General features: G+C 44.2%; 1 protein-coding gene across 5 annotated transcripts; it reads right to left on the bottom strand.

The window, feature by feature from the left end:
• Positions 1 to 988: 988 nt before the first annotated feature.
• pik3r5 (phosphoinositide-3-kinase, regulatory subunit 5) lies at positions 989 to 24,333 on the bottom strand. Of its 5 annotated transcripts, none has more exons than XM_031563863.2 (18): positions 24,112 to 24,333; positions 16,364 to 16,476; positions 14,876 to 14,976; positions 14,105 to 14,173; positions 13,291 to 13,429; positions 11,643 to 11,712; positions 10,420 to 10,594; positions 9,854 to 10,022; positions 9,580 to 9,648; positions 8,280 to 9,205; positions 7,786 to 7,911; positions 6,926 to 7,057; positions 5,778 to 5,871; positions 5,349 to 5,425; positions 5,077 to 5,170; positions 4,562 to 4,644; positions 2,777 to 2,892; positions 989 to 2,361 (listed from the first exon to the last, which is right to left on the bottom strand). In XM_031563863.2, exons 2-18 carry the CDS (start codon positions 16,461 to 16,463, stop codon positions 2,214 to 2,216), a joined length of 2,688 nt encoding a protein of 895 aa, XP_031419723.1. In that variant the 5' UTR covers positions 16,464 to 16,476; positions 24,112 to 24,333; the 3' UTR covers positions 989 to 2,213. The 5 variants fall into 5 exon arrangements, with proteins under 5 accessions (XP_031419723.1, XP_031419724.1, XP_031419725.1 ...); XM_031563864.2 differs by lacking the exon at positions 24,112 to 24,333 and adding an exon at positions 18,341 to 19,028; XM_031563865.2 differs by lacking the exon at positions 24,112 to 24,333 and adding an exon at positions 18,113 to 18,299.
• Between the last annotated feature and the right edge of the window lie 919 nt (positions 24,334 to 25,252).

Raw genomic sequence — 25,252 nt, 5'->3', positions numbered from 1 at the left:
TGGCTTTGTCTCTGTGTTTTCAGAAAGGCAATATAGTCATTTACTATCATAGACTATACTTTCCTTGATAAGGAATGATTCCATTCACTGATCCTCGAAAAAGAAGAATAGCCGGTATATTTTTGGAGTGTCTGCAGCTCTTCTTGTCCAGGCATGGTGATCAAAAGGCCAATTCATTATTCGTGCCCAAATCTTTCTCTCATGGTCATGCCACACTTGTCTAAAACTTCTCTCTAAGCTTGCCAATACATAGCCTAACCTCCCAGCCAACTTGGCTTAAGTCTACTGTTGACTTCACAATGGTCTTTGCATTCCAGCTGGACTTAAGTGTATTTTCCATACAAATTAACTTTCAAGTCCTCATCCCTCTCAAATCTTTTTCTTTCTTTCTGATCTTGCCTGATTTTTAACTTGTTAATGATATGGACTGCCACAGTTACATTCTCTTGGAGAACTTCCTTTCTCATGCAGCGGTTTGAGTCGATGGTCCACGTTGCCCGACCTCATTAGTGGTCCTGGCTTAACCCCTTTAGGGCTCTGACCATGATCCTGTTTCCATCAGAAGCACCTGTTGGAGGGAAAGTTCCACCATGGAAGTGAGAGCTTTAAGCTCCGCAGGTGTCTGGCCGGGTCGGTCAGGGCTGCTCATGCCCGCTCCCACGCCAGGACGGGGTCTCTGCGGCTCCAACCGAGTGCCAGCCCACTGGTGCCCATGCCCATGCCAGCCTGGTCGGCTTCCACTGTATCTTAAAGGAGTCCAAATGGGCCTCACTGGAGCGGGCCCAAGCACATGTTCCATAGCAGGTGTTGGTCCAAATGAGTCATCTAAAATGGTTATGCAGGAAAGTGGGTTTAATTGGAGCTTCTGATGCATAAAGGCTCTGGACTAGTTCTGATGGAGTCATCCTGAGTTTACATGAATAGACAGGCCTGGGATTATTTACCTCTGGACTAATTCTGATTGAGTCATCCTGAGTTTACATGAATAGACAGGCCTGGGATTATTTACCTTCTAGCTGCATCATAACAAATCTCATCCACACTTCTTAGAAGAAACAATGATAATGCATTAAATAGTATTATCCTAAAACTAAATGTATTGGCAAGCTGAATAAAAGACTGTGGATAAATGTTTTAATTAATATATTATACATGACATTTTACAAATAACATCACAAATACATTTAGAAAATAAAAGAAATAATATGATATTTACAGTAAATCATGTACCATGTTGTCTGACAGTGATCAATCTGAACAGACAGTGAAATGTACCATATTAATGACGAAAGATTAGGTAACATTTATGAGTATTTTATATTGTAAAATGTGCAACAGATTCAAGCGCTTGTAAATCCAAAAGGTTAACATTAGCTTCGATCGGATAGAAATAGATCTGGATATAAGCGTAATTAAAACTTAATACCACAAATGCAGAGGGGTCCAAATCTCAACAATTTGTGGTCTTGATTACTATCTACAGTATGTTTCATTTGACAGACAGATTAGACATTAAAAGAAACTTGTAAGATGTATCTAAAAATGTTATTAAACTGTTATTTACACTGTTGATCATCCCTGAACATATTTTAAAGTTTCCATATCAGAGGAGTGATTCCCACAGATCACTTCATAAAGGTGTTTCCCAGTGTCTTTCCAGACACCAGTAGAGTACTAACATGCGTAGGTCCATTTCACAGTTGTGGCTCTGTAAGTGCTGGCAGTTATTTAGTAGCTCCAGGTCATTGTTTTTAGTTACTGCACATCACAAGACAGCACCTTGCGATCTGTTCATGCAGTTGATTTTCGTGTCTTCAATTTCCATGTGAGAGGCATCAAATAGGACTCATCTCAGCTCAGTGCAATGAACTAGCGCCCTCTGCTGGAAAAACAAAGGGACTACTAGTGGGTAGAAAATGACCCGTAGCATTTAAACCTGAATCAAATAAATACAGTATGTCATGGATACAAACATTTGTCAAAAGTGTCTTAAAATGCTCCGCTTGCCAGTTTCTCTCATCAAATCTCTCAGGATCTAAAGATCATACAACATATATACATTTTAATCCTGTTCTATTTACATAGGCAAATGTCTGCTCCCCCCTCCCCAGATAAAATATCCACTCCCATAAAGTCATCCTCTGCTAGTGAGTATCCTGGGAGGCAGGGCTGGAGCCAGCGCTGGTCCATGCGTGTCAGTGTGAGGGAGGCCGTCAGGGCTGAGGCCCACTGAAGGTGGAGACGGGCAGGCAGAGGAGGGAGCAGAAGGTGGGGTGGAGAGGCTGGATCTGAGAAGACAGCATCCGCCCGCGGGACCAGTCCGCCGAGCTGTCCGACTTGTAGCACACAGACACCTCACACCTACACAGAGATGAAATGCTTCAGTGGACCTGCTTAAGGATAGCACTTAAAATGCTGATGTTTAGGAATATAAATAATATAAGCGTAAAAAAAGGACTCCGAAAGTCAAACTTAAGGTTGTACTACTTCATCATTTTCACATTTTGTTTCTCATGTCTAAGGAATCGGATATTGTTTTTGTGGTAAAGAACCTTAAAAATTGCACTAAAAGTTAACAGATAAACATCTGTAGTAACTATGGTGACAAACAGCGGTTGTTGTGCAGTGGTGTTGGGTGTGGAGAGTGAGACGGTTTAGCACCACAATTAAGTGCCACACACAAAAAAAACAGGAAATAAACAGGAACAGGAAAAAAAACATGCATATGACATTCTAACGTCTAATTAATTTAGTGTAGCACAATTCCTTCTTTTACCTGGTGACACTCTGGAGGATCTTCTTCTCATCCTGGTCCAGACACACAGCAAATGTGGTGCTGCTGGCGCCAACCACCTGCACCCTGTCCACTTTGACTTTAGTAGTGGTGAGTTGCTGGATGTGGTGGACGCAAAGCACAATACAGTCAGACTGATATAGTTTGGCTATACATACATACATACATACATACATACATACATACATACATACATACATACATGTCACAATTATTCAACCCCTATATAATATTGCTGTTTTTAAGACCTTTTTAAGACCCTTTGGGAACTCTATAATGATCCTTAATTTGCTTCAGCTGTGAGGCACACATAAACCCCACCCATGAAGGTGTTCAAGGTGAGTTGCATCATGGGTAAGACTAAGGAGCTTCCACAAAAGCTGAGAGAGGAAATTATTTCATTGCACCTGAAGGGACTTGGGTATAAAAAGATTTCCCAAAGATTTAACATTCCAAGAGACACCATTGGGAGCATCATAAGTATCTAGATCTAGATAAACGTATGGCACAGCTGCAATCCTGCCTGGCCATCAAGAGCCCTTAGCAACTTTATCAGGACAACTAAGAACCCCCCCCCCCCGTGTTACTGCAAAACATTTGAAAGAGAAACGTGATGCTTTATGCCTGGAAATGCCAGCACTTCCCGAATACGCTTATTAGAAATGATAAAGGCTAAATGATGCTCCACAGAGTACTGAAGCTGGGGGTTGAATAATAGTGCACATGTACATTTGTGAATAGAGTTACTTTTTCATTTGAACTCCAAGTTAAGTCAGTTTATGTTTTCAAAATAACTCAAATATGTATCAATAAATATTGTTTGTTGTTTTAATGAGACTTTTTGACATACCGGTACATTAACCTCGACTCACATCACCATAACGTCTTTTGAGGTGAGGGGGTTAAATATTTCCGATTGCAACTGTATGTCTTTCATCAGGCATGCAGTTCAGACACACACATGACTGAAAACATATCAGAATATTTACACTCTCAGCATTCAGTGGAGGAACCTTAAATGGTTTTTACTCAAATTCAGCATTGTGTATTCTTCAAACTGTTTGCGAAATGCAACAACTGTACACTGAATGCAAACGGAGCCAGAAGTATTTGTGGCAAAGCCTCTGTTTCGGTCTTGGCTTTATTCATGCTTGAGAAAGTTCTGACTGCAAGTTGACCCCAAACCACAACACGCAGCATCTAACCCTTGTTCCCACCATTGTCACATTGTAAACTAGGTGATATACCAATACATTATATAACAATAACAACAATAATATACATGCTATTTATGACTGCCATTAGGATCACAGAATGATTGTAATTATTATTATTAGTAGTATTATTCAGTCTATGACAAAGATTATTGTTATTATTAATATTAATAATAATAATAATAATAATAAAAAATAATAATAAAAGTAGTAGTAACTTACAGTGCTGTCATGGAGTATTGAGATATTTATCAGTGTTTTTTTTTTTTTTTAAACCCACAAAGACATATTTTACAGACTATTGCCTCACACAGCTCGAGACACAGCTTGCTGTTTAAAGACCCATTGCACGCACACAAGCATGGGAACATGTCAGACTGATCTGTGGTCAGAGTCGAACTGAGTTCCACAGTGCATCTGCTTTGCTAATGTTTCTTTTAAGCCGCCAACCATTACCAGACCCAGACCTCTCAAGATGGCGCAGGTGTTTTCTTTCTAGCAGCTTCTATTTAACCGCACACCCTAACTTGACATGTTTACACTTCCTGCTCACCTGATTGTAGCCCTTCTTCGATTTGGAGTTTTGCCTCTTAAGCACTTCTGTCATAGTCAGCTGCAGGCACTCCATTTTAGAGTCTGCAAAAACAAAAATCACAGACGAACACGCTCTCAGCTCAGTGTGCTTTACTCACCTAAGCCTGCCTGTGAAATAACACCAGAGAGGAGCTCGGCTGTTCTTGAGGTTACAGATTTGAAACATCCACTCATGTAAGCAAACTCATAGAATCCACTGATTTGCAGATACTGAGATAACCATAATGTAATTGGTGTAAGGACATCATCATTTACATTTACATTTAGTTATTTAGCAGACGCTTTTATCCAAAGCGACTTACAAGGTATACACATTTTACACCGATGGCACACTGCACATCAGGAGCAATTAGGGCATCTTGCTCAAGGACGCTTCGACAGGGAATTGAACTAGCAACCTTCTGATTACTAGACGACTTCTCTACCTCCTGTACCACTGTCGCCCACCGTCGCACTGTCATCAGATGAACATACCTAGTTCCTCTAGGCTCTTGCAGGCTTTTGTCAGGTTGATGGATGTGCACACCTTCTCTGCTCTGGTGGAATGAGATCTGCTGCTAATGACAACCTGTGGAGGAGAACAACCATAGAGTCAAGGGCCGATCCAGAGGAGCCATAGAGACAATATCAGTGTGAGTCTGTGCCACTTAGTCTAAGCCTGCATTGTTCCCTTGATTATACCTTGTGGTACCCCTTACGCCACTTAAATCATGGCAACAATATTAGTTGTAGAGCCCATTTCTTACCCGGTTGTATGTAACGTCTAGTTTCAGAGGCACTGCTTCACGGTCCCCGTCGATCCCAAACCTTTTGCTTGCAGCACCTGAGCAGTACAACATTCCAAATAAGCCTCAAACAAACCAACCAACCAGCCAGAAACACCATCTCATGCACTGAAGTAGAAGCACCGGGCCGACACCGCATTGCTTATTTATGGTGACGCACATTCAGTGCCAATCATCAGAATGTGTCTATCTGCCACAGTCTGAAGCACAGACACCAGAGAGATGACACTCACGGCAGGTCTGTCATAAACAAGGAAATGCAGGCCTGAGAATTCACATAGCTGAAACTTGTCATGGGAAACCACGCACGCGGTGACAGATGGGTATTGAGAGATGTGTAAGATGGGCAGTTGTCGGTCACTGGAGCAATTGGGGACTTGCCCAACTCACCCATGGCCTTGATCGCACGCGTCCCAGCTGTGTGGCCCAGTTCCAGGGAATGAATGAAGACCTCATTCCGCTTCTCCCCGCCAGCTAATGTCAGCTTAAACACAAAATAAACAACTAAATAAGTCAACAAGTCACCAGGCTACGGTAACAATTCCAAAACTCAATATAATACAATATAATAAAGTATAATATAATATAATATATAATGTTAAAGCACACTCTTTCATATTCTTTGAACACAAGGCAACAGGGGTGATATTACTACAAGTGGTACATGTTTTCATAGTCTTTTCAGTGTTAGTCTATGAACTGGACTGGCAAAATGTTGCATTCCCTGTCAACATGAGTGGCTCTAGTTAAATGTTATTGCTAGATAGTGTGCTTCTCTCGATGCTTCATTGATCAGGGTCCAGTATAAACCCTGAGGTATGAAGTGAAGTCTTCAGTGATGCAGTTAAGCATAACGTTGTCATTCTCAGCCTTTTACTTTTGGCTTCTGTGTAAATCTAGATCTAGATCGAGACCTTCTTCAACATGCTGGTGAAGTCCAATCATGTTGATGTGGAAGGTGCTAGAATGACCCCTAGATGGCATCAGTTTGCAGCCTTGTATTTTATGACCACCCACTCAAAAAGTTGATGGTCATGTAATTAATTTATTTTGCAGGACACTTGTAGAAATCAAACAATTTCATTAGCTAATCACACATGATGTGTCGGATGATCATAATTAGATCTTGTATTCATTGCCACTACATGTTCATGACATGGTGAAGGCTTTGGAGGGCGGGCCTCAGACTGAAGCTTCATGGAGAATGACATGTGATTGGATAGAATCTGTTTCCTCCCCCCCACACTGTCTTGGGAGTGGGAAGCAGTCAGATTTTGAGACTCGCATTAATCAATAAAATCAGATAATATAGCTCCGTTAATTTATTTGCATTGGTTACAACACAAATGTCCTGTTTAAGGGTGTTTTAAGTTTTGTATGAACAATATTAAGAGACATTTTGACTGGCAAGTTTTCAATTTTTGTCCTTGTTTAAAAAAAAATAATTCCAGGCAAAAAAACAGAACTAACTAGCTAACGGAAACCCTGGCACATCTATGTCCATTCATTCTCTAATCTCCATCCAGTGGTAGGCCTACCTCTGCCTGGTAGAGCTGAATCAGAGCTGGCCGAGCGGCCTGTCGGCAGTAGTAGAGCACCAGGTCTGCTAGGATAGGCAAGCGCTCCTCAAGGGAATCATCGTACAATTCCGAGTCTATCTTTGACGTTTGCTGTGAAAGAAACACAACATGCAAGCAAAGGTTAGCAAAACTTCAGTTAGCAACTTAGTTAACTTCACTAACATTATCATTGATCTTCAGTTAGCAACTTAGTTAACTTCACTAACATTATCATTGATCTTCAGTTAGCAACTTAGTTAACTTCACTAACATTATCAATGATCTTCGGTTAGCAACTTAGTTAACTTCACTAACATTATCAATGATCTTCAGTTAGCAACTTAGTTAACTTCACTAACATTATCGTTGGTCTGAAAGAAGAGATGTCTCACTAAGCTAAGACACCAGGTCACGATTACAAACGAGGTCTCTGTTCCTCTCATTGACTTCAGTTCCGTTTTCTTAGAAATGAATGAATGAGCACAAACAGTACTAGAGCATACTAATAACTGACTTTGTGGTGACTGGACTGTATTTAAGTTGAAAGAGGATCTGAGGTGTGTTCGGGTGTCAGCTTGTCTGAGTGTGTTTGGCGTGTGTTGAACAGAAATGTATATGTAATATATGCATTCAATGTATTGAGCAGAGTGCATTTGTGTGTGTGTGTGTGTGTGTGTGTGTGTGTGTGTCTGTGTGTGTGTGTGTGTGTGTGTGTGTCTGTGTGTGCATTTGTGTGTGTGTGTGTGTGTGTGTGTGTGTGTGTGTGTGTGTGTGTGTGTGTGTGTGTGTGTGTGTGTGTGTGTGTGTGTGTGTGTGTGTGTGTGTGTGGGCACTCTTACCTGGCACACCACATTGACGGGCAGGTCGAGCAGGCTGAGTGTGTTCCGCTCATACCAGGGGTCCAGCATGCCCAGGAGCTGAGCAATATCATTAGTGCTGTCCTCTGGAGCAGACAGACTCAGGTCCTAACAGAACAAGACACATACACCATTACCACGCCACTCAACATCATGGCCACTCTCTGTGCCCATCAGCTGCCTGGTCAGAGGGTTCTAATAAATTCCGTTTCAGCAAGAAAAAAACAAAACTGGTGATATGGCACTGAAACATCTCTACGGTAATGAATGATATCTAGTGGCAAGCTGGTATTACAAATTTTGGTAACGTACATCATGCACACCATTCAGGTTAACCCCACGAATGACAAATCAAAGAGGAGAGGGGAAAGAGAAATTCAAGTTCATTTCACACGCCACTTCTACTCTAACTCTCTACTTCTAATTCAAAAAGGAATGTTGGCACAAACATGACTGCCTTTGGCTTTGGCTCCTACCATATTAGAGAGGGCTGTTCTCAGTGGGCTGACGGAGAGCTGCTGCACAGCCGGGCTGGTCGTCCTGGACGCTGACAGAGACGTGACCGCGGTCGCTCCCGCGTCCCTCCTGACCGGCACGAAGAAGAAGCGCATCTTGAATGCCCTGCACAGGCGCGGGCTCCTGCTCTCCCTCCGCCGCAGGCTGCTGTACGCTCGCGCCACCCTGCCCGCCACGTGGTCCGCCCCGAACACCACCACCCTGAGCTGGGTGACCTCGCCGTCGCCCTCCTCCTCCTCGTCGCTGCTGAGGATGGGCCGCCGGCGGAAGCAGACGTGGCGCAGGTGCGGCCCGACGGCCTCGGCCGGCGACGTCGACGCCGCCGACAGGTAAGAGCCGCGCAGCTGCACCTGCTGCGGCAGCGAGTTGGAGCGCTTGGAGCGCACGCTGGCCGTCATCTCGCGGGCGTCGGGGCTGCCCAGGCTCTTGGCGCGGCACAGCGAGTTGCTGCTGCGCGACTTGAAGAGGCTGGAGAAGCGCTTGCGGGCGGACGGCTTGGCCTTGGCACCGGGGCTGGAGCCCGGCGGTAACGTGGAGGTGGGGCTCCGCTCGGAGGGGCCGTCCTCCTCCGCCTCCTCGCAGAAGTCGCTGTCGGGGCCCGAGGAGGAGAGGCCGGCGGCTGATTGGCTGAGGTTGAGGCTGGAGGGCGAGCACCCGGACGAGGCCATCGACAGGGTGGAGAACATGGAGTCCTTGGAGGCGGTGGAGATGGTGGAGTCACGGTAGTCCCTAAGCGTGCAGCCATTACTTATGAAGGCCTCTGGCTCTTCCAGGTCCTCGTCTTCTTCCTCTACATACTGATCCTCTTCCTCATCTTCTTCCCGGCCGGATAAGGACTGAAGAGCAGACATTACATACTCCGTCTCTGGGATGTTGTTGAGAACATCTGGAGTATGGAAAAACAGGAAAAAACGTCTATTTACAGAAACAGAGGCAGAGTGATGGGTGCAAATGGAGGTCAAAGCAACGGGTTCAGGAAAACAGAGACAGAAACAGAGGTTTGAGGTGGGAGTTGGAGTTTTTGAGACGCGAGTAGCCTAAAGGAGTAATGTGATGGGTTTGTGAGCAATCTGTTCAAACAAAACTCAAAATGTGAAACATGTTTTCGCTCACTGTTTTAACCCTTCTTCACACACACAGTGCATATCTCAACGGTTATGTGTCACAAGTTACACTCACACATTTTAGGTTTTTTTCCATATAATCTTAAGAATGACTAAACAACGGCCAGCTAAAGAGGTAGTGGTGATTTTGATTTACCAAAATTGTCCTTATCCCAGTGGAACATGTAGCATTTGGCCGAAGGGACAGGGATAGTCTGTAACATGCCTGAAGAAAAGGAAAACCCATTACATACACAGACATCAACACCAGCTCAACCACAACATATTTATATGTGCTTTGTATGGGCGCCTTGAGACAATCGTAGCGCTATATAAATAAAATATAATGGAATTGAATTGAATTGAATTGAATTGAATTGAATTACAATCCTACAGATTTCTGTAATCTCTGTAGCCATCTAACTCCTCACCATCTGATTTCTTGCCATTGGAAGCTGGGATGGCCAGTTTCTCCCTTAGCTCCTCCAGGCCCTGAGCCAAACACACTCTGGCCTTCCGAGGGTCCGTCATGCACCCAGCCGTCTCTAAGAGCTTTGTCACCGTGGAGAAGGCTTTCTCCAGGTCCCCCACGCTGGCGGCCTGGGACAGAATGACACTGTTAATTAATGGAGCTTTCCTTGAATGAGAGTTTTTATGCAGCCCTTTGAAAGTCACAAATGTTACTCTAAATCATAGCATCCTGCTCTGTTAATCTCTGGTTTGTTTATGCCGAAATGAATAGTTAGTCCTCTGCTAACACACTAACCATACCGCTAGCTTTCATCAATTTAGCTTGGCTGGCTAGTCTATCTACTGTATGGTGGTTTGGTATGTAAGCCAGCCTTTGTCATCCTCACAACTATCAGGATGACAAGTCAACAAGGTTAACTGTTCTACAAAAATAGCACTTACAGCTGCCAGGGATATGACCAAATAGTCAGTCCTGTGCTTAGCACTGGCTGTGTTGTGTTGTGAGAGGTACACTCAGGCTCTGTACCTGTAGGCTCTTCTGGACACTGGGCAGGGGGTACTTGGTGCCCAGGCTGGACTGGTAGGCGTGTTTGATGAGGGAGATGCACACGTCTCTGCGGGTGAGCTGGATGTTGCTGAGCTGCTCGGCCACCGACAGGAACTCCGTGGGAACCTCGGCGGGGTTCATCAACAGCACCGTGCTAATGGGGTTTAATACAGATGGTAGGATGCATTTAGAATTCTTTATTTTGCCTTCTATTTTACATCCAAACTAAAGTGAGAATGTTAAGGAATTACACATTAAAGGTACAGTATGTAGGATTTAGGGGCATCTAGTGGTGAGGCTGCAGATTACAACCAACTGCATACCTCTCCCTTTCCAAGCGAGTAGGAGAAGCTATGGTGGCCGTCAGGGGCCATGAAATTGCGAAAGGCCTTTTCTTGTGCCAGTGTTTTGGTTTGTCTGTTCTGGGCTACTGTAGAAATATGGCGGACTCCATGGAAAGAGGACCCGCTCCCTATGTAGATACAAAGGGCTCATTCTAAGCTAACAAAAACACAACGATTTGTAGTTACAGGTGATTATACACAGATGAAAACATAATTATGAATACTATTTCATTTCTGGTAATAAATCCCCTAAATCCTCACACACTGCACCTTTAAGTAAGAATAAAGCAAGAGCCCATTAAAAAACTCATACATTTGTAGTTTAAAATGAGATAACATACTTAATTTGTTTTAAATGTATCTATGCTCATCTAAAACTCTGTTTAATCTCTTGGGTTATATGCACTGTGCAGATAAGAGCCAATTCTGAGAAATTTTCCACAGACATTTTTTTAGCTAACGCATGCAAGATTGAGGAATGAGAGTGCGCAAGAGGAGGACAGAGAGGCTTTGCTGGAAAGAAGTGACACATACACATATCCTTCGAGCACAGAAACAGAAGCTACATGGAGACAAACATTTTTGACATTTGACATTTTGACATTGCGAAATGACTCTTTTTATACTAGGACATACATAGATGGAAAAAAAATGTGTATACTGCATCACAGATGGGTCCAGAGCGATATAGACAGCAAAAGGGCCTGATAGAGGAAGTGCAGATAGAGGAAGGCAGTCTAAGACTCGATACAGGAAGGACGTGAGCCACTCCGCGACGCTGGACAGATAACATGAGTAATGGGAGAGTGTGACACAACAGGACATCCTTGCCCTTCTGGAGAAATCACATGGACTTACATGGTCTTTGCGTAATGCTTGGAGGTGGTGAGGCCCTGTTCCTCCCTCACCAGCCTGTGGTATGAGATCCCTGGAGTGAGAAAGACAGAGAGAGAGAGAGAGAGAAAGAGAAAAAGAGAGAGAGAGAAAGAGAGAAAGAGAATGTCATGGAGAACACTGAAAAGACACAGGGCCCCTAATTTCATAGACAGTTAACGGGCAAAGCAACCAGCGTCGAGCAAAGTCTACTAAACTACAGCTGTCGTCTGGCGTGTGGGAGCATTGCGCTGACCCACCCATGTTTGCCCTCAGGATCTTGCTCATAGTATTCCATTTTGGCCAAGTTATTAAACGAGCTTTAGTTTATGTGCGGTGGACTTTGCTCTCTGCCAGTTGCCCGTCAATGAAATGACAGCCCGGGGACTTAAGTCAGGCCGAGGCACATCTCCTTCCCATCTAGTTCCAACAGAGGACAACCACACAAAAAATGATTGTGAATGAGATGAATGGTGAAAAAGTGAAATCCCAAAAGAGGAGTGACTCCTTGTTCCCCATCTTTGCCATCCCGCCCACCCGTATATGAATTAATGACGCACTCCTGAGTTGTACTTCTGTAATCTAAAGACCGAGACCTGCGTCATAATCAAAACAGACAAACAAACAAAGAACAAGCTGGGGGGGGGGGGGGATTGCGTTTATGTACGCCAGACATCCCTACTCCCCGAGGTGGACCAAAGCCGCATTGCTTTGAGAAGCCAGAAGATGGCAGCACATGTTTGATTAACACTTCACTGTCTATTAAGTAAATATGGCATTTTCCTCAAGTGTAACAAAACATAATTAATTCCTCAGAAGTATCTACGTGTGTAAAATGCGTCTATTTGTGTGTGTGTGTAAGCCTAAGGCCTACTGAGGAAGCATTCTGTCACTATCCCCTCACATCCTGTGGAAGTGTGAACCCAAGCTGACAGAGGACGAAAACACTGCATATGTAGCATATTTGTGCGTGGCTGTCGTCATCTATGATGTGTGCATGTGTAAGTGTCCTTTGGTCTCATTCTCTTTGTCCTAGTTTCAAAATCAGGCTTTTCTTTTTACTCACTTCTTTGTGTGTGTGTGTGTGTGTGTGTGTGTGTGTGTGCGCATGTGTGTGTGTGTGTGTGCATGTGTGTGTGCGCATGTGTGTGTGTGCGTGTGTGTGCATGTGTGTGTGCGCATGTGTGCGTGTGCGCGTGTGTGTGGGTGTGTGTGTGTGTGCGCGCGTGTGTGGGTGTGTGTGTGTGTGTGCGCGTGTGTGTGTGTGTGTGTGTGTGTGTGTGCGTGTGTGTGTGCGCGTGTGTGTGTGTGTGTGTGTGTGTGCGCATGTGTGTGTGTGTGCATGTGTGTGTGCGCATGTGTGTGTGTGCGTGTGTGTGCATGTGTGTGTGCGCATGTGTGCGTGTGCGCGTGTGTGTGGGTGTGTGTGTGTGTGCGCGCGTGTGTGGGTGTGTGTGTGTGTGCGCGCGTGTGTGTGTGTGTGTGTGTGTGTGTGCGTGTGTGTGTGCGCGTGTGTGTGAGCATGTGTGTGTGTGTGTGTGTGTGTGTATGTGTGTGTGTGCCCATGTGTGTGTGTGTGTGTGTGTGCATGTGTGTGTGCGCATGTGTGTGTGTGTGTGTGTGTGTGTGTTACCTGGGGCTCTGAGTTCCTGCTGGAGCGTGGACAACAGGCTGGAACACACTCCGCAGTAGGGCTCTGGCCAGGTCAGGAAACCATGGAACACCTCGCATGCCTCCAGTAATAGCAGCCCATCAGGGGGGCAGAACGGCGTCTGGGCAACAACACAACATCATGAGGCAACAACACAACAACAACACAACAACAACACAACATCATGAGGCACACACACCACCGCAACACATCATGGCTTACTAAACACATCATGGCTTACTAAACACATCATGTCTTATTAAACACATCATGGCTTACTAAACACTCATGGCAACACTCATACATGTTGTGCCTTCACAGGACATCTACATTTCTTTATCCAAAGCAGCTTAGACCAGAATATATATCATTTCAGTGATGCCTCCCCCCATGTGCTCTTCTCTGTGTTACTGTTGTTAGTGTTTACTGTTTAGGCACTTGCCTATTTGGATACTTGGAAGTGATGTCTGCTTTGAGGAGTACACATTATCCTCCATGTTTGAGTGTGTTCTTTAATCTTTAATCTTTGGCTGAAACAACCCTGTCGAAACATTCTGGTGTGTTCCTTGTGGTAATGCTTGTTGTCAGTTGACAGTTCATTACACTTATACTGCCCTGCCCCCCATGTTGATATGCAGGTATGGAAAGCCGATGACTTTGACAATGGCCTTAGCGTCCTGAACCAGCAGTGGAGCACCAGGAACACTAAGAGGCTGTGAACATGTGCTTATGTAATGTGTAGGAGCAGTGTCCTGTCAGTGTCCTGTCAGTGGGGTGTGTTTCCACACACACATACCTGCTGGAGCGTGGAGGTGAACATGAGGGCAAGGGGAGCTACCAGCTCATACTGACACAGCTCCTGGACCTGTGAATACACATGGAATAAGATCATACGGCTCATACTGACACAGCTCCTGGACCTGTGAACACACATGGAATAAGATCATACGGCTCATACTGACACAGCTCCTGGACCTGTGAACACACATGGAATAAGATCATACGGCTCATACTGACACAGCTCCTGGACCTGTGAACACACATGGAATAAGATCATACGGCTCATACTGACACAGCTCCTGGACCTGTGAATACACATGGAATAAGATCATACGGCTCATACTGACACAGCTCCTGGACCTGGGAATACACATGGAATAAGAGCGTGCAGGCATACACATGTAGACTCTCTCTCTCTCTTTCACACACACACACACACACACACACACACACACACACACACACACACACACACAGACAGACAGACACACACACACACACATACACATACACACCACACACACACACACACGCAAAGGCATGTGCAAAGTATGATGTCCAGATGTGGGAGATCCTTTGAAGGTGAAGACACAGTGAAGGTATCTCTTCATAAGCATTTATCTATCACTTTCCAGCCTCCTACTTCTTCTTTGGAAGTTCATATAGATGAGTCATATAAAGGTCACTCTCCTGGGACAGCGTTGTGTTGAGTGACATGTACATTTCATGAACATTGAAAAACTGTTGTGCAGCAGAGCGAGTGCCGTGACCTGAGCCCTCTACTCACCTCTCTGGCCTTCCTCAGAATCTGTTGCAAGAGGATGATGAAGTTCTCTGGATCCCTTTTCACCAGCTCTCCCAAACTCCATCGATTCATACACCATCCAACTGGTGTGTGATTCACAGACACACACACACACACACACACACACACACACACACACACACACACACACAAACACGTGTGAGCAAGTGAGTAAAAAGAAAAGCCTGATTTTGAAACTAGGACAAAGAGAATGAGACCAAAGAGCTTCCTGTAACAAATCAATGATAGAAACCCACCAGTTGCAAACCACCCTTCAACAACACCCTCAGCAACTCTGCAAAATGCAACAAGGCCATGAGAAAAACATCCAAGCACACAAAAGTCTCCTTATCGGACTCTGATCACAGTTTCAAAAACATCTGGGGGGGGGTGTATCATCATTCCAATCAGGTACGGTCAAATCTCATCAGATTGTCTGCTTCAGGGTGTGTCTTCACTAGAAATGAGTACGTACACAATCTAGAATGCAACCACGTGGATGTATAGATAATATATGATGTCTCTTCAGCATGAACAAATGTACAGGAGCGTATGAGCACAAAGAGTGTAAAGAGCTGTTCCGTTCTCGCTGCCAAGCAAAACAAGCACTATTATCTAGATATGACTTATCTCCAAATTACTTTCATTACACAATTATTGGCTGCTATCTCCGTCACGATGCAAATCAAGTACATAAGTTACGAGCAACGGCCAGCATGTTATGTAACAAGCCTCAGCCCACGTTTCTCTTTAAGCCTTCACCCACGTAGTAGATAACACCTCGCTACTATGTACCCTAAAATGCACGATCTTTTTTTTGCGGTGTGCGCGAAGCGTGCCAGTGCGTACAGACTGCTGTGTGGGAGGTGGCACAGCCTGCCTGCTGTGCCCTCTGCCTCACCGAGAGGCCTGGTGTGGTCTATGCCTTAGTTTCCTCCCTCTGACAGGGTGACAAACATTAGACTTCCTTCATCACGTTCAACAGCAACACTCTCACTTGGCAACACTCAAAAAGGCAAAAAGCTTACCAAAAAAACAAAAACAAACAAGCAACACTGTTTAGCCGCGTTGTCAACGGAGATGTGAAAAAACAACGATCATGTTTAGATATTCTGTCTCATCTGAATGGATTAAAGGCAAAAAAAAAAAAACTCTCTGTCAGTATTGCAGATAAGAGCAATGAGAACCCCAGATGTCATTCGTCTGCGTAATGTAAATAAAACTGTGTTAATGTTAGCGTTACTTTCTTAAGCCTATAAGGTAAAGCTTCAGTTCTTCATCTAGTAAATCCTAAACCCGAGGGAAGCCTCTCTCCTCAAACTAAATACGTCTTCAAATAAACTGAAGCCCGTGCCCTGTGGTAGATGTAAATATAGAAGAGCACATGTTTCATGAGCAGTGTATTAAATATACACTGGATATTAAAGTAGCACTGGTGTAGATTTATGCCCCTCAGGAAACGCAGCTTACCGTTCCATGGTTGAGGCATGTCGTTGATGTGGCCGAGGCCGTCCAGGCATCTCTCCAAGGCGTGCTGGATCCGGTCCTCGGTGCACGTGGTGTTCTGCATTTTCAGTCACAACCTAAACCATCACAAGAGAACAGGGATCTATTTATGTAGTCTTAACTGCACTTATATTGCGCTTACTCTGAATTGTCTGAACCTGTATTTTTTTTTGAACAACTCAGCAATAATGACAGCTTTATAGCGCTACGTTGCTAGTCTAGTCTAATGTCTTAATTCCACCCAGTCCCATAATTTGCTGTTAAAACATGGGAAATACCTTACGATGCGAGTGGAGTGCAGGCCTTTTGACTTGAGCCCATAATTTGACTTATCATAATTTGAATTTAGGGCCTCTAATTGAAAAGACAAATATTTCAAAATCATACATCCTATCGTATCCAAACAAGCACTCACACAGACTCACGCACACACCCCTCACTGACAAACAGCAGCTCTCCAAACCAGGAAGATTACAGCACACACCCCTCACTGACAAACAGCAGCTCTCCAACAAGGAAGATTACAGCTGGCTGGATTTGCATCCCAGTAATGTGGCAGATAATATGCACCAAGTAGGAAAAGGGTCTTGTTTGTTTCGAGGAACACAGCGAGGCACTGGGAATTTCAGGTGAACTCACAACACAACACCAGCTTGTTTATTTCCTGATAGCCATGGCAGCACACAAGCCTCATACACACGACTGGAACCTGTATCTCCAGTCATTTATCAACTTATGTCCACACAGGGACTTTCTCCTCTGCCACCTCACATGTAAATTATAGGGTGATGAAACATCAGTCTCCAAACCAATCATGCATGCTACAGAAGCCGGAGTGTTTTCATCAAAAACATTTATGTCATGGATGTGATTTTCAGTGTTGTCCGACAACACGTTATTTGCACTGGTGACTGGTGACCCCTTTACCTTGGAATTAGAAGAGTTGTGTCAAGTACAGCTGTGCCGAAACAACGTAAGGTTGCCACACTTATTCAGCTCCAAATCTTTGAGTAATCTCTCCCACACGTAACTCCCACACAAAAACATTATTTTGTTTTTATGTGTCATTTGTACTACAGTTCAGTATCCTAATGTCATACTGACACGTAATGACATTACAATGGCAGCATATTTAAAGGTGTGAAATTGTCCAAAATTATAGGAATATAATAATAGCTTTAAAAAGTTTAAGTGGTCAATATCACGTGTTCATTTTAGAGGAACAAGTTCCACTCATATATTTAGGCTGGTGAACAAACCGCAAAATTCCCCTCAGAAAACCAAAAATCCCCTCCAACACTCATGCGTGATGTCTTGATATTAGAGACAACCCCACAATCTGCATGAGTCAACCACCATAATCGCACAACTGTCATCCATAACGCTAGGAACTGGTCACATGTTCAGTGTAAAACAGGTATCAGTTGAGGTCATATGTAAGCTAATACATTTAAATAGTTACCTGACACTGAGCGATCAAATTATTACAAAGTCAGCAGTACGTCGTTCCCTGATGAAGTTGAGTTTTCGATTTGGTTAAACAAAGTTCCTTTTACTTCTGAAGTTAGAATTTACGTCTAATATTAAATGTGGGCGTTTCTAACCACTTCAAATTGTAACGCGAAAGGCGGACAACTCAGAAAAGAGCTTATTGAAGCATCAATGCTTCCTTGTAGCGCAATTGTTGAAAACGAAATAAAAAGCCGTCGTTACCTCTTGCATTATCGAGCCCATTTTGTATTCTTCGCCTGAAAAACCATCCGCCTGGGTCAGGCCAAATCACATTAATGAAGGCCTATTAATTGTAGTTTACAGGTGTTCCCGGTGGATTGAAATGTGAAGTTCCTATTGACCGATAGTCCAAACTCTACTGGCAGTGACTCGATCAGCTACTCGTTCACATTACTAAGAGAACGGCGACACACAGCTAGCTCAACTCACCAAATCCAGTAGGGTGCTGCGACAACCAACTTGACCTCAACAAAGGCCTATGCGAGTTCCTGCTCAGCTGTTTACGACCCTATCCCGAACTTCTGACGAAATGGGTCCATAACATGATATCTTTTCGGACCTTACTGACGTAGTTGTACTTGTCAACTCCGCACTGTTGGTTTGTTGAGAGTAGTCTGGTTTTTTCCCGGCCTACTATGGCGAAAAATGGGGCAGAGACGGTCCTGGTTATGAGATCAAATCAATCTCTTACTGATATGCTGATATTATAATGCTGCAGTTGTATTGATTCAAGAAATCATAAAATCCAAGAAAACATACAAAATATTATTGAGACCTTTTAGTATGAATAAGATGCGTTAATGTTCAAGCAGTTTGAAGTGTTTTAGAACTCTTGCCTGCTATTGAGTCCTGATAAAGTAATGTCATCTTGTACACACATTTCACAGAAAAAATGATTGTTCACCAGCAGCTTGATCAATTGGAATATTTTTTCTGGTGTACATTATCTTGCACTGATGGTGCAAGGTCCTTAAAGTCATGTCAGCTTTTTATTGTAATTCCTGCATAGTCATGTTTGATACTTACAGGTGAACAACATTTAGTTTCTCGTGTTCTACAATGCAACAATGATCTACTAATGTCTCACTGCTTTTCATATGGTGGATTCAGGGGAAATGATTGTGGATTATCTGGGTACTCAAACCGATCCTGGATCCTCACAGCTTGAAGGAATGAAGCTGCTACACAGTATAGAAAAGGAGGCATGGATGCTCCCGTAAGCTGGCCTGCAAGGTAAAGGGGGCAAGGTGATTTGTGATGCCGAAGACTATCTGGATTGACTGTGCACTATCAATGAATGTTAGTGTAAGACATCTCTTGAGTCAAGGTCATAAGTGAAGAAGACCAATCCTGCTTGCAGTGAACAGCCCATCATAGGCTCAGGCCCTCTTGGACGCCTCAGTGCCCTGCCCTAGACCCTGCCCTGGTCCTCTGTGTGCCATGGCCTCTGTGTGCCATGGCCTCTGGGCCTCTCTGGATACTGATTATCTGAATCCTTTTTCCATTTGTTATTTTCCTTCATTTCCCACCCCTTTAAGGCAACTATATTTTCACCATTCAGCACAGCGATAATGTTTGCTTCACAGACACATTGTGATTCTGAAAAAAGAAAAAACAAACACATATACACCACTACCTGATGGATCTGGTGAATCCTTCATTCTTCTGTCTACATTACATGAAGCTCACCTACGGAAGTCTTGGCTGGGCTGTATGAATACGTGGATGACTATAGCAAAGCCCCCTATTTTTAGTCCAAATGGGTCTTTTGGTCATTGAATGGAACAGGACAGGAAGCTGTCATTGTGTGCAGCTGAGAGGGGATGATTGGGTTGCACATCAGCCCAGCAGAGCATGGGGAAATCTGGGGGTAGCCCTGGGCAGCTGGTGTTGCCGTGGTCTGGGTCACCCCATTTAGACGAAAACCAGAGAGGAAGCATATGTAACCACGCCACGCCAGGCCTGCGTGCACTAGAGAGAGAGAACTGAAAGTCTGCCACAAGTCCGCCTTTTAAAACAAACAACAAAACCTCATATACATCCCACCGCCCGACCGCTCTCTGTGAAGGAGGGAATCGACAGCTCTCACGGACGAGACCCACAATAGGTGTGTGGGAGTTGACCTTTTTTCATCTTGCATTTAATGACCTGGGGGAACAGTGCTGAAACGTTGCCAACTAACTGTACAGTAGCAAGGAAGGAACCAATTCCTCACTGTTAATGGGATGGCTGTGCAATAACTTTGAGCAGCGGTATCACTTGAACTTAAATGGATAAAAATGTCCTTCTCGAAGGATGGTCACCAACTCAAAGTTGATTCGAGTTGATCAGGCTTTATTCCCCAGTCCTTGGTAACGTTGTGTTCTGTTTGAACCATGGATTGCACACATGAAGTCATATTCTTTCATAAGAGGATGTGAGCACGTCCTTTTCAGTGTCAACAAGGTCACTTCCACTTTTTGAGATGTTGCAAAAAGAAGGAAGACAACAAGGCGGCCGATGCAATTGTAGTTTTGAACACCAGTATGGCTTTTCCAATCGTAGTTTATGAACACCAGTATGGCTTTTCCAATCGTAGTTTTTGAACACCAGTATGGCTTTTCCAATCGTAGTTTTTGAACACCAGTATGGCTTTTCCAGCGCTTTGTTAAGATATTATGTACATTTTTTTTCTCTCCTAATCTGTGGACTTTTCCATTTCATAATTTGTCATTGGCATTTGTGATGGGCAGGTGGGGACTACTTTAGGAAAGTAAGAGAAGAGAAGAGTAGAGTAGAGTAGAGTAGAGTAGAGTAAAATAGAATAGAGTAGAGTAGAGTAGAGTAGAGTAGAGTAGAGTAGAGTAGAGTAGAGTAGAGTAGAGTAGAGTAGAGTAGAGTAGAGTAGAGTAGAGTAGAGTAGAGTGCCATAAGTATGTCTCTCCATAATCTTCTGAACATTATATGTCTCTCCACAGTTATCAAGACTGCCCATCAGTATGTATGTATGTATACATTATATCTAAATGATCTTCTATCTATAACTCAGACTTGATATTATGTCTCTTATATATCAGTCTCTTAAGGATGACATTAACTCCGCCCTTAGTCCATTGAGGACTAATAAATTAATTATTGGCTGAAATGAAAATAATCATTCACAATAGATCCTCAGTGGGAATGGGAAACACTGGATGATAGCCAGCTACTCTTTGTCCGTCCACCTTACTTCCGGAAAGTTCCAAATGTTGCCTTTGCCAAAGCCAACAGGGGTGAAGTTTTGAACCCTAACTAATGGCAGGCGAGGACTGAGACGGACCCAGAACCCCTTAAGCCGTCTGCAGTCTCTGACATAGCATGAGAATCTTCACAGCTTTGTCTTTCCCCATCTTTTTTAGTTGCTTGATCGCATTCACAAACAGCCCCCAAACAGGAAGAGTGCTTCCCAGGTCTGCCGAGGAAACAGGTGCTCCTCCATTGTTGTGCTGTGATCGGTCTCCGTGATAGACTCCCACAGGCACGGGGGGCTACCCTTCATTGTGTGTGTCCCCTGATTGATAGGGTCCAGTATCCCTTGACAACTGCACCACCAAGCACTGGGGTCCAACCCCCCCCCCCCCCCCCCCCCCCCCCCCAAACAAACAGGCCCGCTTCTCTGCCAGTCATGTAAGGAAATAACAGCCATCTAACAATGCCAACACACTGTAAGCTCTTCCCTTTTGTTTCAATGAGCTACCGGTGCAAGAGCGTCAGGCCCCCAATCCGACAGGTACAATAGGATGTGGGAGCTTCATCATAGGGGCAATATTGGCCCTGGTTAGTGTACTGAGACAGAAGCCCATTTCCACAAGCCGGGCGGATATGTCGAGCTGAATGCTTTCCTGTTGGCCTCCACTGACACCCATGAGATTGTTTAATGACCTAAACTTTCCACACCTTGCACTTGGCAAAATCAAGGCATCAATGTACTTTTTTATTCAGACATTTGCGGAACAAGTGTGGAAGTTCCTGTCATATATGGAACAGATGTAGGTCGTATATAGGTTCACAGTTACCCCATATGGTTTCCATGCATGGTTTATGGTGTATAAATATGGTTTTCATGCATGGTTTAGGGGGGTTATAAATACAGGCTGTTTATCTTATTCCTTTTTTTTGGGGCCCATCTGCTGTCATGACTGTGGTCATGTGGCTAACAGCAGTGAAACAAACACATCAGCCCTGTCACCCTCACAGGGCCACTTGCTGCCCTTGACAGATGCACACTTCACTGGACTTTAGCACTTTGTCGTGGGGCTCGTTTAACCTCACCATGCAAATTCCTACAGTGTTGCCTCCAGCAGAATGTTCTTGGCTTCATTTGCTCTCATATGCATACTGAGCTATGGTGTGTACAAGGTTATGGTCGGTGAGCATTTTGAAGCTTTTTCGACATAGTTTATTTTTGAGTCGTTACAAACATCAAACAGTTTGCAGATGATTGAGATTAACGACGCTAGACTCATGAGAAAATAAACAGGATGAGGTTAAACATACCTCACCTCACGAAAACCCTCAGATGTCATGTCTAACAACACGTATCTGTTCAAAAACAGTTGATGGGTGGGACAGTGTGAATAACTGAAACTAGAAAGAGCAATCTTTTGTAATCCAAACCCTCCCAGATTTTAAGAATCATCTACAGCATGTCACGGAGACAACCATGATTATGAAGGACAGACAAACGCTGACAGGAAGGATTTGTTATTATACATGGTCAAAGCAGAAGTCATGCATCTGAATCAGCTCAGTAAAAAGCTGCAAGCGTGTGTTCCAGTCCACAAACAGCTGTGCATACTGGAAATCCACACAGAAAATAGATATGACTTCCCTGTACCATAGTGGAATGATTGTCCAGTCGCATCAGAGAAGAAGTAAACAGCAGAAGCTCTGTGTGTGTGAGTGTGCGTGTGTGTGTGCATGTGTGTGTGTGTGTGTGTGTGTGTGTGCGTGTGCGTGAGTGTGTGTGTGTGTGTGTGTATTTGGGGAGGTTCTCTGATGTGGAACCACAGATTTAATTCCTTTTAACTCAGTTTTACGAACCATTGTAATCATGTTCCTGCAGCACTGACTCTCAGCATTTATATGGATCACGTGAGTTCTCAGCGTAAGGGGTTCATTACCATGCTCTGACCGGAGTTTTTAGAATTGGTCAATAATGGAAACGTAGGTACTTCGTTTAAAGCGCAATCATTCCTCAATGTCAGAGCATCTGAAATAACCTGTCTGATCCCTGGCTCTTCCATGGCTATTCCCTGTCTGTTCCCTGTCTCTTCCCTGGCTCTTCCCTGGCTCTTCCCTGGCTCTTCCCTGGCTCTTCCCTGGCTCTTCCCTGGCTCTTCCCTAATAAGCACTGGACTCATGAAGGGTCCCATGGTGAGGTTGAATGCTGACATCCTGCCCAGCTGCGCTGCAGAGACAGCTGGTGCAGCCTGATCACAGCGGTGGCATCCAGCCCATGCCACCTCTTACCTTTCTACCAGGACCTGATACACAGCCTTTCTCTTGTCCTATGGGCATATGCATATGGGCGAGGTGTATCCTCTTTTGTACTATGACTAAATAAATGGTCATCCTTAAATGTCTCTCCAGTCTGAGACTCATGTTCATATAACAGTGGCTTCCTTCAGCTGTAACCTCTCCATTGCTTTTAAATAAGGCTAAACTAAGAGACACTGTACACTGAGGTAGTTGTTTCCCTGACCCAGTTCTCATTGTAGCTTTTGGCAAGAGCGGGACACAATATTAGGATGACAATCTCTGCCAAATGCTTTCCCACTGTAGAGTCGTAGGAAGGTTAATTGTTATGACACTCTCAAACACAATGAGCTCACCTACCCCTTTTGTCCTTGCTAGGATACAGCACACATGAATGCAGATATAAGCATAGACACGTTTATGTTGCTAATAATTAACATGGAATGATGATAACAGTTGTGGTTTGGCTTATTATGCCCAAGGTGTTTGGTCTGCAGTCAAATTTCTTGGGCATTACATAACTTTTCAAAACCAGATCGACTGTATGATGGAAAGTTCTAAACGTTCCCCAAATGATTGGTAGCGATCCAGTCAAACCAGCCAATTCAGACAACCATGACTTCCAACATAACCTTGCCTTCACCATTGAGCCCAATCCGCTGAACGCAGACCCCACTGTCCAGCGCACCCTCCAAGCTACTCACCTGCAGTTCCTTTCCATCACCCGTGTCAGTCAAGTGTCACTGGCTCCTCAAGTGTCGGTGGACGCCTCTGGAGTGATCCGGAGTAATCCGACAGGCAGGCAGTCACAGGCGGAGGAACTGGCAGTGAGACCACATCCTTTAGCACCGTGCCATTACTGTAGGCAGCCTCAGACACAAAAGACAATAACAGCCCTTCCACGCTCGCTCGTCTTCTGCGCCTCTGAATGACAAAACAGGAACTGAAGGTGGAGAGGTGCATGAGAGCACAAAGAGGAAGGCACGGGCTGAGGGAGGCTGTGAGGAGGGAGGGGGGAGGGGGAGGGGGAGTTGACTCCCACATGGTGACGGAAGTTGTTTTTCTGTTTGCGTTATTTTTATGAATTAGTTGAGCGGCCTCTTGTGCACATAAGCGCTTGTCCAAATTTAGAGTACAATGTTACGGGGCTTGGCTGTAGAATTATCACACAATTGTATATCAGATGAAAGGTTATATAGGCCAATGGTTACCCATAGTCTTAAAAAAATATTTTAATCATTAATCATCTAATTACTTCATTCTATGCAAGATAGTTTCACATTTGTATCCACCACACACACAGATGCTAAATCTGACCCAGAGCCTAAAATATGAAACTGTGGTCACTCAGTGCATAGCTACAGTGATGCTGCTGTTGAAGAATAGCCTAGACATTATGTCTGCATTGAAATTTATGTCTGAAGGCTCTGATGAATGTGCAGTATTGCACAAATGCCACTGGGTTGCAACTCTTCCCCCTAGACCATATTCAGCACAAATTTCTCTTTTTGCGCTCTCTTTCTTGTTGTAAATACAAACTCAGCTCTTCTTGAAAAGGGCAAACAGTCTTTACTTCCCCCTATAGGTATAGTGTCAGTAATTTGCATTTCATGTTTTACCAAGCCTTACTTCCTCCCCGTGCTATGCCTTGCTCTTTCATTCTATCTCCTACAGACCAGCACACACGCTTTCATGTTCTTTTTAGTATTTTTCAATTATTTGTGTTTTCATTAACTTTTTACCTTGCTGAATATGTGTAAAGGTACTGTCAACCCAAACACGGGGTTCTTGTACCTCACTTTTCTTATTTTCCACATTTATTTTTTATATATGTGGAGAATCAAT

Source organism: Clupea harengus, chromosome 26, assembly GCF_900700415.2.
Source record: "Clupea harengus chromosome 26, Ch_v2.0.2, whole genome shotgun sequence".
NCBI lineage: Eukaryota > Metazoa > Chordata > Actinopteri > Clupeiformes > Clupeidae > Clupea > Clupea harengus.
Note: the sequence above shows the minus strand (reverse complement) of the source record. Positions and strands in the feature narration are given on the sequence as shown.

What these genes read in the sequence shown, in the direction of transcription:
- pik3r5 (XM_031563863.2), bottom strand. Translation starts at nt 16,463, where the DNA reads ATGCAGAACACCACGTGCACCGAGGACCGGATCCAGCACGCCTTGGAG. An exon ending in GAACAGCCCTCTCTAATATG is followed by an intron (nt 7,912 to 8,279) that starts GTAGGAGCCAAA and finishes TTGTTCTGTTAG; the next exon opens with GACCTGAGTCTGTCTGCTCC. An exon ending in CCGTCAATGTGGTGTGCCAG is followed by an intron (nt 7,058 to 7,785) that starts GTAAGAGTGCCC and finishes TTTCTTTCACAG; the next exon opens with CAAACGTCAAAGATAGACTC.